Source organism: Chrysochloris asiatica, unplaced genomic scaffold (genome assembly GCF_000296735.1).
Source record: "Chrysochloris asiatica unplaced genomic scaffold, ChrAsi1.0 scaffold00004, whole genome shotgun sequence".
In the NCBI taxonomy this organism is placed as follows: Eukaryota; Metazoa; Chordata; class Mammalia; order Afrosoricida; family Chrysochloridae; genus Chrysochloris; species Chrysochloris asiatica.
Genome location: NW_006408522.1, coordinates 24,626,648 through 24,643,185, shown reverse-complemented (window position 1 = coordinate 24,643,185; position 16,538 = coordinate 24,626,648). Strand labels below are relative to the sequence as shown.

The window sequence follows — 16,538 nt, the reverse complement described above, 5'->3', positions numbered from 1 at the left end:
TGGTATGGATTGCATCTCAATGTAAAGAAAACAAAAATCCTCACCACTGGACCAATAAACAACATTTTTATCAATGGAGAAAAGATTGAAGTTGTCAAAGACTTCATTTCTCTTGGATCCACCATCAACACTCATGGAAGCAGCAGTCAAAAAATCAAATGACGTATTGTGCCAGGCAAATCTGCTGCACAAGACTTTTTAAAATGTTGAAGAGCAAAGGTGTTACCTTGAGAACTAAGGTGTACCTGACCCAATCCATGATATTTTCAGTAACCTCATCTGAAGGTGAAAGTTGAACACTAAATAAGGATTATTGTAGAAGAATTGATGCATTTGCGTTATGGTGTTGGAGGAGAATATTGAAAGTGCATGGGCTGCCCGAAGAACCAATAGATCTGTGTTGGAAGAAGTACAGCCAGAGTGCTCCTTGGAGGCCAGGATGGCTAGACTTCATCCCTCATACTTTGGACATATTGTCGGGAGGGACCAGTCACTGGAGAAGGATATCATTTTGGTAAGGTGGAGGGTCAGAGAAAACGAGGAAGACCCCCAGTGAGATGGATTGGCAAAGTGGCAGCATCAATGGGCTCAAGCGTGGCAAGAATTGTGAGGTTAGCCCAGGACCGGGCAGTGTTTTGTTTTGTTGTGCATAGGGTCACTATGATCAGTACAGACTCTATGGCATCTGACAGCAACAACAAAAGTATTGACCCAATAACCTATGTTACAAGAAGAACTTTATTAATGAAATTTTTTCCTAACATTTTGTCAGATTTATATATTCAAGAGATCTACTCTAATGGAAATTTGGCTGTCCTCTGAGGACATGGCTTCCCCTGCAACCCTCTCAGATTAAGACTCTTTTTTTTATCTCATGCCATATATACCACAGGGTCTGGAGATGTGTGGTAGTTCTATGTGTACCTACAACACACTATCTGATCTATTTAATTATGTTTATTGGTCTGTCTCTCTTCACTAGCACACACGTTCTACAAAGACAAGAATCCTATCTGTTTTGTTCGGCACCTTTAACAGTCTGATACAGTCAGGAAGGAGCTCTGATGGCCCAGTAGTTAAAGCAGCCAGCTGCTGCCTGAAAGACTTAAATCTATCTCAGGCACTCTATGGAAGTGTCAGTATGCTTCCATAAAGAGTTACACCGTAAAACCCTACGGGTAGTTCTACTTTGTCTTCCAGGGTTGCAATGCTTCCGAATCAACACTATGGTAATCAGTTTGATTGTTTTGTTTGTTTTTGGCATAGGCCAAGCACTCAGTAATGTTTTTGTTTAATGAATGAATAAGCCGTTTCCATTCTACTGACAGAACAATGCATATATTTCCCTACCAAATATCATTCTAATACCTAAGCATGGCACATATGTGGTTGTTTCAAATGAATAGAAATGTATCCCTTGTTTTGTGCAAATTGGTGAATAAATGTCTCAGAAATATTGATATTATTGTCATTTTAATGTAATAGCCAGATGGATTAGGACTGTACATGATATAAAGAGCTATCTGAGCTTTGATTTACAGCTCCTGTTGTTTTGCTACTCCCTCTGTTTTGGAAAGCTTGTTGTTGTATGCCATTGAGTCAATTTCAACTCATAGAGACCCTGTATAGGGTTTCCAAGGAGTGGCTAGTAAGTTTAAACCATCAACCTTGTGGTTAGCAGTCCACTGCTATCCTACAGCACTACACCTGGACTCCAATGCTTTGGTACAATAAAAAAAGAAACATTAAAACTTGGAAATAAAGTTGTTTTTGTTGTTGTTAAGTGCCATTGAGTTGGTTCTGACCCCAAGCCACCCTGTATAGGTTTCCAAGGAACAGCTGGTGAGCTTGAACTGCTGACCTTGTGGTTCAAACTGACTTTGCAATCCAGTGCATTAACCCACAGTGCCACAACAGGACTCTTCTCTGAAAATAAAGTCAATAACATCTCCACGTTGTACTTTACATATCGGCATTCACTTCCCCATAGTGTGGCACTGCACTCAATATGGTAGCAATACACTTCATAATAAAATAGAAACCCATGGCTTTTTCATGCTATTCAGCATCTCTTATCACTGCTATCAATAATGAGCCAATATATGTGGGAGAGGCCTTTACAAATCATCCTCTGGAGATTACGAGACAGTATCTTGGAAGATATATTAGTAATTAGAAGGTTTCTCATGAGCTTGATATCCAAGCAAGAATAATTAAAATAGGATGAGCCAAAAATTATCTGCACTCTGGTCATATTAAAACATCCATCCACGTCCACCCCTAATGGCAACACTGATCATGCACGTGAAATGATTCTGTCGACTATATGAGTCACAGTGGATTATGTGGGAATTCAGCTATGGCTCTGCATATGAAATAATCCATGACTGATGTGGGTTTTGAAAAGTTTGTGCAAGATGGGTACTGAAACAACTCACAGAAAAGCATAAACAGAAGCGTTTGGACATGCACACACAAAATTTGGACCAATACTCGTAGGAAGGTAAAAATTTCTTTAAAAAATTGTTACTGGTGACAAGTCATGGATCCATTACTAGGAACCTGAGAGTAATCAGCAGAATATGGACTGAAGACATCCTCAATCGCTGACTGAAAAAAAGCTCAAAAGTCAACCATCAGCTGGAAAATTGATGCTTACAGTTTTCTGGGATCATCAAGGGCCAGTATTGGAACACTATCAGGAAAAAGGGTCAACAATCAACAGTGCTCCGTACAGTGAGACGCTCACTGAAGAGCTGAAGTCTAAATTTGGGATTAAACACAGAGGACTGCTATCCAAATGTGCTGTGATCTTGCATGACAGTGCATGTCTTCTGCACACCTCAGTCAACACTGCTGACAGTCTGCAAAAAATTGTTTTGAGGTGTTCAAGCATCTTCCCTATAGTCCTGATCTTGGTCTGTCAGACTTCACCTGTTTGGTACCCTGAAAGCAGCTCTTTGAAGACAAAGATTCACCTCAGATGAAGTGAAGACAGTGGTGCATTTGTGGCTTGCAGCTCAGCCTAAAATATTTTTTTGAAAAATAAGGGAATATGAAAGATTGTTGAACGATGGACAAAGTATATGAAAAGCAAGGAAATCATTTAGGAAAATAATGTCTATTCTAAAAGTTGGTTAAAGCCAATTCTACCACCAAAGTGTGGATAATTTTTGGCTCACTCTCTTATTAATAATTACAGTAAATGTAAATGAAGTTTTATTGTTGTTAGATGCCATGCAGTCAGTTCCAACTCATAGCAACCTTATTTACAGCAGAATGAAACACTGCATGGTTCTGTATCATCCTCACAATTGTTGCTAAGCTTGAGCCCACTGCAGCTACCACTGTGTCAATCCATTTCATGGAGGATCTTCTTCGTTCTCTGACCCTCCACTTTACCAAGCATGATGTCCTCCTGTAGGGACTCATCCATCCTAAGAATATGTCTGAACTATGAGAGACATAGTCTTGCCATCCTGGCCTCGAACGAAGCATTCTGGCTGTACTTCTTCCAACACAGATTGTTTGTTCTAGCAGTTCATGGTCCTTTTAATATTCTCCTTCAACACCATAATTCAATGTATCAATTCTCCTATGGTCTTCCTTATTCATTGTCTAACTTTCACATATATATGAGACTACTGAAAATACCATAGTTTGAGTTAGGCACACCTTAGTTCTTAAACTGTCATCTTTGCTCTAAGCCACTTTGAAGATTTTTTTTTTTTTTTTTCCTTAAGGTCCATGGAGTTGGTTCCAACTTATAACGACCCTGTATAGGATTTCTGAGAAGTGGCTGGTGAGTTTGAACTGCCAACCTTGTGGTTTAAACTGATCTTACGGCTGAGGACTCCTTAAAGAAGTAAGCACCCCAATTAAAATAAAATTGTCAGACTAACTGAAAAAGCAAGACGGAACAATAGGCTATTTACAACAAGTACATTTAAAACACCGAAACACAACCAGGTTGGAAGGGAAATTATGTGAAAGATACTCCATGCATACAAGGATAAGAAAACTGAAGTTACCACATTAATATCAGAGAAAACAGAACTGAAATAAAAGTATTATCAGAGAGATAAAGGAACATTTCATAATGATTATAGAAAAAGCATTAAGAGTGAGTAAAAAGCCAATAACCTGGGTCTCAGTTTTCCTGCTAGAGATTCTGACATAATGGTCAGAAATTGTCCTCAGCATCAGACCAATGTTAAGTACTAGAGTGTGATGGTTATGGTTGTGCTTATGTGCTGTGTGATTCATGACAAACCTGCATAGGGTTTTGAAGGCTGTAAATCTTTATGGGAGCAGAAAGCCTCATCTTTCTGCTGTGGGGTGGCTGGTAGATTCGAACTGCAGAGCATCTCAACTATGCTACCAGAGCACCTTAAGTAGGACAGCTTGTTGTTAGGTACTGTTGAGTCATTTTTGACTCATAATGACCCTGTACAGTATTTCTGAGAAGCATCTGGTGGTTCGTAGTCTAGTGCTTATCCTACAGTGCCACACCAGGAGTCCAAGTACTACATCATGTTGTTGTTAATAGCTGTCAAGCTGGTTCTGACTCATAGTGATCATGTATAGGGTTTCCAAGGAGTGGCTGGTGAGTTTGAACTGCCAATCTTGTGGTTCAAAGTGACCTTGTGGTCCAGTGCTTATCTTCCAGCGCCACACTAGGACTCTACTAAAGCTTGTTGTTGTTGTTAAGTGCTGTTGAGTAGCAACCCTGTATAGGGTTTCCCAGGAGTGACTTGGTGAGCTTGAACCACCGACTTTGCAGTTCAAACGGCTTTGCAGTCTGGCACATTAACTCACAGTGCCACACCGGGACTCCAATCTACTACAGCTTTGTTGTTGTTGTTGTTAAGTGCCGTCGAGTCGGTTCCGACCCATAGCGACCCTGTACAGGGTTTCCGAGGGTGTAAATCTTTACGGGAGTAGAAAGCCTCATCTTTCTCCCGCGGAGCGGCTGGTAGTTTCGAACCGCTGACCTTAAGGTTCGCAGCCCGATTCGTAACCACTACGCTACCAGAGCTCCTGCAGCTTAGGAGGCAATATAAACAAGAGAGAAATAAACTTGCCTTATAAAACTTACTGATGCAGAGGAACTGAGAAATGTGGTCCTGATGTATGAATTTGGCATACAGCTCAAGGGAACAGAAGGTAACATAAAAACATAACCAATGAAAGTATTATTTCAAATAATCCATAACTGGGACTCCTGGTGTGGTGCTGTAGGATCAGCACTTGACTATGAACCACAAGGTCGGCAGTTCAAACCCATGAGCTGCTTCTCAGAAACCCTATACAGGGTCACTGTGAATCTAAAATGACTTGATGGCACTTAACAACAACAACAACAACAACATGATGCTATAGGATAAGCACTGGACCGCTAACTACAAGATCCATGGTTCAAACCCACCAGTTGCTCCTTGGACGACCCATACAGGGCCACTATGAATTGAATCGACTTGACAGCTCAAAACAATAACAACAGTGGGTTTAAAAAAAGAAAAGTAAAATATTGGAATACAACTTTCTGTAACAAAATAATTTCCAAATGAATTAAAAAGTTAATAAAACATAGAAATCAAAAAACACCAGGAAAAAATACAGGTAGATATTTTTATAATTTTATCTAAACAAAACAAATTTACTGAGTAAAACTTCGAAACATATCACAGTAAAACACATTATTAATCAGTAAGAATATAGCTAAAGGTGAGAAAAATATAGTGTACATGAAGACAAAAACTTTTTTGAAAATTAAAACTAAAAGTAACATCACAGAAAAATTGGAAATTTTTTGTCACACATCATACTTTTATAACAATAAAAAAATTCAATATAATAATCAAATTATTATAGCACTAATCTATATATAGTGTTACCTTAAGATCTTTTACCAAAGACAATTCTGACTAATGACTTAATATGCTTGGTTTTGGCTATCAATTCCATTCTGCAGTTTGCGATAAATCTACTTACTAGCCATTATGCGTTCTTGACTACTTGCAATCATATCGTTTAGAGATTTTTCAGGTGCTTTCTTACTACCATGTATGGTTGTTGTGGTGAGTCCTTTCAGTTTCCAGTGGGTCCAAAAGCCTTTTTGAGGTTTTAAACCTATTCATATAAAGTGCACATTTAAAAAAAGAAATTAACACTTTGAAAATGTCTTTTGTCTAAGCATATTTATTACTATTATACATTTCAACCTTTCAAAAGCCCTGTGAATTTTGTCAACTTAAGTTTCAAATAAAGGAAATTCAATACAGAGATATTAATACCTTTATAATGCAAAACAGTGAATTAGAAAAGAACTAAAACTTGATAGCATCTTCTAACTTAGAACCTTGTTGTCACGGTTAGGTGTCATTGAGTCATTTCTTACTCATAGCAACATTATGTAAAATAGAACAAAACACTGCCCCAATTCAATGCCATTCTCATAACTGTCGTCGTGTTTGAACTCAGTGTTCGAGCTACTGTGCACATCCATCTCCTTAAGAGCCTTCCTCTTTTCTACTGATCCTCTACCTTACCAAACATAATGTTTGGTAACATGTTCCTCTGACTAACACATCAAAAGTCCATGAGACAAAGTCTCATTATCTTTGCTTTTAAGGAGCATTCTGGCTGTACTTCCTCCAAGACAGATTTGTTTATTCTTCTGGTAGTCTGTGATACTTTCAATATTCTTTGCCAGAACCATAATTCAAATGCATCAATTCTTCTCTGTCTTCATAGTCATTGTCCAGCTTTTACAGGCATAGTGCATTCAGGTAAAATGAAATTCTTGAAAACTTCAAACTTTTCTCCATTTATCATGATGTTATTTATTGGTACAGTTTTGAGAATTTTTTTTTAAAATTGAGGTACAATTCATATTGAAAGCTGTGGTCTTTGATCCTCAAGTAAGTACTTCAAGTCCTCTATGCTTTCAGCAAGCAAGGTTGTGTCATCTGCATATCACAGGTTGTTAAAGAGCCTTCTTCCTGCAATCCTGATGCTATGTTCTTCTTCATATAGTCTACTTTCTCAGATTATCTGTTTAGTATACAGATTGAATAAGTAAGATGAAAGGCTACAAACCTGGTGCACACCTTTCCTGATTTTAAACTATGCATTATCCCCTTGTTCTGTTGGGTCAACTGCTTATTTTTTTTATTTATGTACAAATTCCTCATGAGTACAATGAAGTGTTCTTGAATTCACATTCTTAACAATGGTATCCAGAGCTTGTTATGATCCACAGAGTCAAATATCTTTGCATAGTCAAGAAAGCACAAGTAGATATCTTTCTGGATTTTCTACTTCCAGTTAAGGTCCATTCAACATCAGCAATGACATCCTTCATTCCATGTCTTCTTCTGAATCCAGCTTGAATTTTGGGCAGCTGCCTTTCAATGTAGTGCTACAAACATTTTTTAACTACCTTCAGCAAAATTTTACCTGTAAGTGATATTAATGATATTGCTGAATGATTTCTGCATTCAGTTGAGTCACCTTTCTTTGGAATGGACACAGATATGGATCTCTCCCAATCGGCTGGCCAGGTAGCTGTCTTCCAAATTTCTTGGCATAGAAAACTGAATGAATCTAATACTGCATCAGTTTGATGTTGAAATATTTCATTTGGTATTCCATCAATTCTTGGAGCCTTGCTTTTTGCCAATGCATTCAGTACAGCTTTGACTTCTTCTTTCAGTACCATATGTTCTTGATCATACACTACCTCTTAAAATGGTTGAATGTCCATCAGTTCCTTTTGGCACAGTGACTCTGGGTATCCCTTCCATCTTCTTTTGATGTTTCCTGAGTCATTCAATATTTTCCCCATAGAATTCTTCAGAATTTCCAACCTAAGACTTGAATTTCTTCTTCAGTTCTTTCAGCCTGATAAATGCTGAGCATGTTTTTCCCTTTTGGTTTGCTAACTCCAGGTCTTTGCACATTTCATTATAATACTTGACTTTGTATTCTCAAGCTGCCCTTTGAAATTTTCTTTTCAGCTCTTCTACTTCATTATGTCTTTCAGTCCCTTTAACTTCTCTGAAATGCAAGTTTCAAAATCTCTTGTGACATCCATTTTGGTCCTTTCTGTCCTGTTCTTAAAATGACTTTTTTGCTTTCTTCATGTATGAATCTTGATGTTATCTCACAACTCTTCTGGTCTTCCGTCATTAATGTCCAATGTGTCAAATCTGTTCTTGAGATGATGTCTAAATTCAGATAGGATATAAACAAAATTGAATATTGACTCTCTTGGACTTGTTTTAATTTTATACAGAGTCAAGCTAAATGCATATGAACAATTGATGGTCTGTTCCACAGTTGGCTGATAATATTGAGCTTCTCCATCATCCTTCCCATATATGTTGTCAATTTGATTCCTACGTATTCCATCTGGCGAGGTCCACATGTATAGTTGCTGTTTATGTTCCTGAAAAAGATGTTTGAAATGAATAAGTAAGTCATTGATCTTGAAAAATTCAGTCATATGATCTCCAGCATCATTTCTATCACCAAAGTCACAGTTTTCAACAACTGATCCTTCATCATTCTAAACATCAATATATTTTTATTTCATGTTTGATAAATTTCAGACTGAAAAAGCTGGTAGAATTCTTCAATTTCTACATCATTGGCTTTAGTGGTTGGTGAGTAAATTTGAGTAGTAATTTTAATTCATTTTTCTTTTCACAGAAAGCACTGCATTTCAAGATAGATCTACACATGTTCTTTTTGACAATGAATGGATGCCATTCCTCTTCAATTTGTTATGCCTAGCATAATAAACCACATCATTATCAGATTCAAAATGGCCAATATCAGTCCATTTCAGTTCACTAATGCTTAGGATATCAATAGTATGCACTCCATTTTATTTTTATGACTTCCTATTTTCCTAGATTCATACTTTTTTCTTAATGTTGCGTCATATTATATTAGACCACAAAATATAAAAAATTGAACAATATTAACTTTGTTCCAAGATAAAATTTGAGGTGTTTTAATCTCCTTGAATTATAAGGCACACTGATTTGAACATGTTGATATTCTACTTAAAAGTTTAGATTTAAAAAAATTTTAACAGAAGAAGCTAGTCATTACTACTAGAAAACTATTTTTGTAAGGATTTATTAAAGATAAAGTCAAACTTCAAGATCTATATACAAAATACCTTTTATTCTGAATTAAACACAGTTCAAACTCCAAGCAAGCACTGTTTATAAAATCAAATGATATTCTATTGTAAATTTATGTTTCTATGATGGCTTTCTGTAAATCCTTCTTTTCTATCTCAGTCTGGAAGCTCTGCTGAAACCTGTCCACCAGGGGTGACCCTTAGTATTGGAAATACTAGTGGTATACTATCAAGTATCAAAGCAGAAGTCAAATCACCACAGTATGACAAACTGACAGAGGAGTGGTGGCTCATAACCTTAGGTAGTTTTATAAATGTGGTCAGAAGATACGGGATCCGGATTCTATTAGAAGATAAGATTCTATTAAAAGGGGAAGTTAAATCATTGTAGAAACTGGATCAGGACCTAAATATTCAATAATAATAAACTCATACAGTGAACTATGGAGCAGGTATTAAAAATTATCTTCTAAATGTGTCTTTTGGAGTCCTGGTGTAGTGTTGTGACATAAAGTACTGAATCATAAGGTCAGTTTGAATCACAAGGTTGATGGTTCAAACTGACCAGTCACTCCTTGGAAACCCTGAACAGGGTCTCTATGAGTCAGACTTGACTAGACAGTACTTAACAACAATTATGTATTTACATAAAAATACACTTATGATATGTGCTTATGAGAAGAACAATTTTAATTTTTGTGTTTGATTGTAGATATGCATGATATTGTCTTAATAATAGCATGGTTGTCTCTGAATGTGGGTGATTATCACTTTTTAAAGTTTTGGTTATCTGTATCTCCTTTTTTTAAAATATTTCTGAGTCAATTATTTTACTTATAGTGGATTATTATGTTTTCTTGTTTGACCAGTGGATTATTTAGGCATATATGAAGGTAAGTCAAAAAGTATTGCTACAAAAAAATCATACACCACTTTATCAAACAGACAGTCAAAATATGAAGCTATTGTTTCTAGACATATCCTCCAACTAGGTCTGTTTACTCTTAAGGCAATGTTCTCTTTCTCTAACCATCCCCCCCAAATCCTGTGCTCTCCCATTTACACTACATCAAATAGCACTTTTGGAATTCTTAAGGGATTCAAATCATATTCCTATTTTCTTTCTGAGTTTCAGGAACATAAAAGAAGTCTGAATGGGCAAGATCAGGGCTCTAGTTTCCCCAGTGAATTTCTCCTAGGACAGCCCTTGCTGCCCTCAAAGAAAGAGCAGGTATATTCTCATGATGGAAGCACATTCCTTGGCACAACTTTCCTTGTCTTTTTCTCACTAATGCAGTTTTCAATTATCTTAAAACTACTTCATAACAAGCCCTCATTAATGTTCTGAGTGCTTTGAGAAAATCTATCAAGATTCCCCCTTTGGAGTTCCTCAAACAGTTGCCCTAATCATCGCAGCTGATCTCTCTGCCTTGAATTTAACCGACTCTGCTAGCAGATCTCCTTGGAAGTTACTATTTTGCATAGAGAGTTTTATTTTTGGAGGCACCTAACAAGATGAAATATTACTGGAGAACTTGGCTGCAGCACTGGTCGTTAAGACATGTTTCAACATGTTTTGTTTAAATAGACCTGTGCATGTATGAAATGGAAACCCAGTGGCAATATTTTTTACTTACGCTCATATTTCTTATTTTCTAAATACATGAAGACTTTCTGTTCTATTTGCTTGTTTTTTTTTTTTTTTATTATCATACTTTGCACCTCACTGTGTTGTGGTAAGACAAGTCCTACATGATTTGAATATTTTGAAATATGTGGGGATTTGTGGCTGAATAGATGGAGAATTTTTGTTTTTTTAATCATGCTATTTGAATTACTAATTCCATATTCTTTTTGTATTTTGTTTTCCTTGCTCTATCAATTATTTAGACAGTTTTTCAATATCTTCCTGTGCTATTATAGTTATAACAATAATTTGGGAATGCAGTATTAGATGCATATAAATTCTCTTTGATGAAGTAAAATATTTTGTTCAGTTTTTAACTGGGATGGTTATATTATTTTGACTGAATTTGAGTTCTTCATATATTCTGGAAACACATTCTTTAGAATATTTGTGATATATAAATATTTTTCTCCTGACCTCTGGCTAATGTATTATTCTTGTAATAGTATCCTTTATTTTGATGAAGTTTGTGGTATGTTGAACTTACTTGATATGGCTTTTTTTATCCAATGTCTTCTTATTTCCCACCAAGTGATTGGGTGTGACCAATCATTCTAAGGCTGGGTTCGGTTAATTTTGCCATCCAGCTAAGTTTAAAAGGAGCAATTTCAGAAGGAAGGACAATCTTAGGACCATCGAGAAGGAAAAGCATGAATGGAGTGTGTGATACCTACTAGGAAAGTGGCAACAGCAGAGGTGATGGCAGAGGTGGGGGCATGGAGAGACAGAGCAACTGTGGGCTTTAAGCCATGGACTGAGTAAAGCTGAGTGCCTACGGGTAGGAGGCTGGTTTGCAGCATGTGCCCTTTGGGCATTCACAGACTAGCTAAAAGAGCTTTGTAATGCTTGCCCAAGCAGGGCAGAAGCCAAGGGACCACATGGCTGAGAAGACAAGACTGAGACATGATTGCAGTATGGTAGACAAGAGGCATTCCTGATTGGAGAACTGCATCCTTTCTGATCCTGAATTGTCCCTGTTCATTTCCCTAATGAACCCCATGATCATGAACATTGTTATGAGTTCTGTATGGCCAGTGCAATGGATCGTCGAACTCAAATGTGAAGCAGACAGTGCTGTGGGAGGGATAATTGGGATCAGAAGAGGGTAAAGAAGGTTGCAGGGTGGAGGCATGCTTGACCTTCGCTTCATAAGAATTGGCCTTCAGCTGATTTTGAGTTGGATTTTCTTTCCCACTTGTGAAGTCAGGGAAAGTCAGGCATGGCCCCCACATGTTTTTTGCAAGTCCAATTTATTAAGGCTTTTCTTTTATGCATCATGCTTTTAATACTTTTATCTAAGAAATACTGCCTAACCCAAGGCCACAAAAATGTCTTGCTATGTTTTCTCATAGAAGGTTTATAGTTTTAGGTTTTCTGTATGAACTATAATCCATTTCAGTTAATTTTTGCTTAGAATATGACTATGGATCAAGGTTCACAAGACTGTTTTTTAACATATGAATAGGTAGTTGTTACAGGAATTTTTTGGAAAGATAATCCTTTCTTTATTTTGGAAAATCTCAGTAATTCTGTCCTCAAATATTTCTTCTGCTATCTATGTTTTCTCTCTCTTCTCCTTTTGCATCCAATTATTAATATGTATGTATGTGAGACTATTTGATGTTGTCCCACAGCTTCCAAATGTCCTGTGTCAATGGATTTCATATAGATAATCTCTCAATTGGACTGCAAACCTCAGGGTTAGCAGTTCAAAACTACCAGCTGTTCTGCGGGACAAAGATGAGGCTTTCTGCTCCGGTAAAAATTTAAAGCTTCAGAAACCATGTACAGGGTTGCTCTGAGTCAGACCCGACTCCGCAGCACATCACAACAACAACAATCTTCAAGTTAATAGGTTCTTTCTTTGGCTGTGTGAAGTCTATTTGACAAGCCCACCAATACATCTCTGCTACTGTGTTTTTCACAGCAGTCTTTCTAGAAAATGAAGTTGTTTCTAAAATCATGTGGAATTACAAGAGACACAAATGTGCCCAAGAAACATCAAGGCAAGTGGGCGGGTCCCCTCAGTGCAAATCCCCTTCCAAGACTAAGACTCAACGGGAATACACGCTGTGATTGGTGACCACACTCGACACCTATAAGGGGAAGTGAGGGAAAAACAGCAATGAAGCGGTGAGCTAAGCCCTACAATGTTCAATAGACTTCTGTGAACCTGGGTGAAGACTGGTTGGCCAGCAGTGTGGCAAGACCTGGGGACTCTTGGGCCCAGAGTCAGTGACATAGCCACAGAGGACTACAGTGGAGAGTGACCAGCCTGGAGTGGCTAGAAGGACAGAAGATACTTCTTGAAAGAAAGACCTACAGAAAAAAATATAGAACAACATAGGCAGACCGACTGTTACTACAGGAACAAGCAACTTGCTTGCCCAGGAAACATCAAGGCAAGTGGTCGGGTCCCCTCAGTGCAAACCCCCTTCCAAGACTAAGACTCAGTAGGAATACACGCTCTGATTGGTGACCACGCTTGACACCGATAAGGGGAAGTGAGGGAAAAAACAGCAATGATGTGGTAAGCTAAGCCCTACAATGTTCAATAGACTTCTGTGAACCTGGGTGAAGACTGGTTGACCAGCAGTGTGGCAAGACCTGGGGACTCTTGGGCCCAGAGTCAGTGACATAGCCACAGAGGACTAGAGTGGAGAGTGAAGCGTCCAGCTGATAAGAAGAGAGGGCATATGCATAAGAACACCCACACTTGCATATAAAACCCACTTATCCTGGCTTCAATGAGTGGATGATCAGAGCTCAACCAGAAGTAAAAAGAAGAGGAAAAAAAAAAAGTATTCTCATACAATTTGATGATGAACTTGACCTACACCTATGGAAGCAGTAGCTCAAAAGAGGGAACAAGTCCTTACAGTAATAATCATTCCCACCCCCTCCACAAACAGAGTAGACAGGGATGGGCAACTTGGACATTGGCTACCCAAAATAGGGGGTGGGGGGCTACAAAGGCAAGAAGTGACTGGCTTACAAGCTTTCAAGAGGGAACCTAGATCCAGAGGGCCTGGAGGAAGGTAGAATCTCCAGTGAGTAGTATTCAATCTGACTAGGTGGGGCTGATGCAATGGAATGCAGACGGGTCTCTTATGATACAATAGTGAATAATTGTTATCAGGACTGTTTGTGAGGGTCAGAAATGTAAAGGTGGACGTTTTATAGCAAGGAGGAGCGGAGGTCCCTAGGACCATCAAGGGAGAAGAGCAGAGAGCGGGACCCTACCCAGAGAAGCAGTGATGCCTGAAATGGAGCCAGAGATGATGACGTAGAGTGATGGAGCTGTTGGGGACTTTAGATCCAGAGAGGGAGAGCGACTGTGTGCTGAAGACCTGGGGGGTACAGGGGAAGGATTGCATGGAGGGGATTGTAACCATGGCAATGAGACAATATACGATAGAATGAATGTGAGACTGATGTTCTCCCATGTAAACTATCACATAATTCACAATAAAACATTAAAAAAAAAAAAAAGAGACAAAATGGCTGAAAAATCTTGTAAAAAAACAAAGTTGGAGGACTCAAATTCTCAATTTCAAAATATAACATAAAGCTACAGTAATCAAAACCATCTGGTACTGGTATAATGTTAGATACATAGACTATAGAATAGAATCAAGAGTTCAGAAATAAACTCATATACTTCTACAGTCAATTGAGCTTTTTTTTACAAGGGTACTAAGTTCATCCAATGGAAAACACTCAATAGTTTCTGGTAGTCTATACTAATATATCTGGAAGAAAGAAAGAAAAAAAAAGACTGTTGGGAAGGTGATTCCTGGAATATGAAACTACATCGTTATACTTTACAGTCAAACTCAAGTATCTAAATTTCTAAGGAGCCCTGATGATACAATGGTTAAGTGCTTGGCTGCTAATCAACAGACTGGCCATTTGAACCCACCTAAGGAGCTCTGGTAGCGTAGTGGTTATGAATCGGGCTGCGAACCTTAAGGTCAGCGGTTCGAAACGACGAGCTGCTCCGTGAAAGAAAGATGAGGCTTTCTATTCCTGTAAAGATTTACACCCTTGGAAACCCTATACAGGGTTGCTATGGGTAGGAACCGACTCGATGGCACATAACAACAACAACAACAGGGACTCCAAGGGAGAAAGACCTGGTTATCTGCTTTTGTAAAGAAACCACCTCAGGGCAGCATTGCTCCATCTATCCTATAGAGCACTCCTTGGAAATCCTACACTGGGTCACTGAGTTGGAACCAACTTGAAGGCACATAACAACAACAACAATCCTATGCAGTTGTTATCAATTGTAATTGATTCAACAAAACACAAGAAGAATAACTTCTAAATCTGAAGCTAATTGCTATAGTAGAGAGGTTATTACTGTCCTTCAACCCTTCAGGCCTACTACTCTTATCTCCATACACACAATGACTGGAAAAAATAATTTTTGTTTGATTAATCATTGTATTATACAAGGAACTCAATTAGCTTTAGAAATTACTTCATCCAATATTCTTTGCTATAAAAATAAGTAGCATTTCAAAAGCAGCTTAAAGTATGTATCTTTCAAATGTAGACTATATATGGTATGACTTTTTTCTTCTGGTGATTCAGTTTTCCACAATAGTTGCAGTGTCTATAAAATTATTTGGCTTCTAGAGCTATAGAAGAGTTATGGAATTATATAGTTATTTTGGTTAACCAAAATTTTCGGAAGCAAAGAAATAACCATCATTATTTTTAAACATAGACATTGACATAGTATATTTTGTAAAGTAATAAACTAACATTTTCTTTTTTCCTTTAGAAAACCAAATAGTAAAATTCAAACTTATATAATATACTCATACCTGACAACCAAAGAAAAATGTTATTCCCTAAATCTTCTTTAAATTCATCATTAAATAGGTTACTGGATTCTGGAAATGCTTCCTGAAATGTTGCATAGATAGCTTGCGCCAAACAATCAGGATATATCTACCAAAAATAGAGTCATCTTAGAATTGTTTTATATTTTAGATACCATTTCTCAGCTACCAATGAATTATTATTTAGTTCACAAAATATACATGCCCATTTTATAACCTGATTCTGGTCATTTTAATACTTCTCTGTATCTTTTCTTGAGGGATTAGAAAAGAAGAGGTTGAAAGTTATGTCAGTCAACTTGAATATCTGTTATAATTTTGGGGAAAATTTTAATTTGGGTAAAGGATGACATTAACAATTACGGTTTTGTTATTATCCACTTATTTCATTTAGCTTTGTGTTTCTTATTTTCTAGTAGAAAGTAATGTATATGGGTCATCAAAATTAAAAGCATTTTTGTATAACTAAATCTTATTTGGAGTCCTGTTGTGTCGCTGTGGGTTAATGCGCCAGACTGCAAAGTCCTTTGAACTGCAAGGTCAGTGGTTCAAGCTCACTAGCTGCTCCTTGGAAACCCTATATGGGTCGGAATCGACTCGACGGCACTTCACAACAACAACAATATATGTATATATAGGGAGCTCTGGTAGTGTAGTGGTTAGGAATCGGGCTACGAACAGCAAGGTCAGCAGTTGGAAACTACCAGCTGTTCCACAGGAGAATGATGAGGATTTCTTCTCCCTGTAAGATTTACTCAGAAACCCTGTACAGGGTCGCTATGAGTCAGACCCGATTCCACGGCACATAACCACCAATCACCATGTGTGTGTGTGTGTGTGT

General features: G+C 37.7%; 1 protein-coding gene across 1 annotated transcript in view; it reads right to left on the bottom strand.

Moving 5' to 3' along the window:
* FAM227B (family with sequence similarity 227, member B) overlaps window positions 1-16,538 on the bottom strand; it is a 237,284-nt gene that overhangs the window by 191,954 nt on the left and 28,792 nt on the right. Inside the window, exons 8-9 of the mRNA XM_006831867.1 lie at window positions 15,680-15,806; window positions 5,995-6,132 (exon numbers count right to left, since the gene is read on the bottom strand). Coding sequence (XP_006831930.1) covers window positions 5,995-6,132; window positions 15,680-15,806 — 265 coding nt within the window. The remainder of the gene's footprint in view (window positions 1-5,994; window positions 6,133-15,679; window positions 15,807-16,538) is intronic.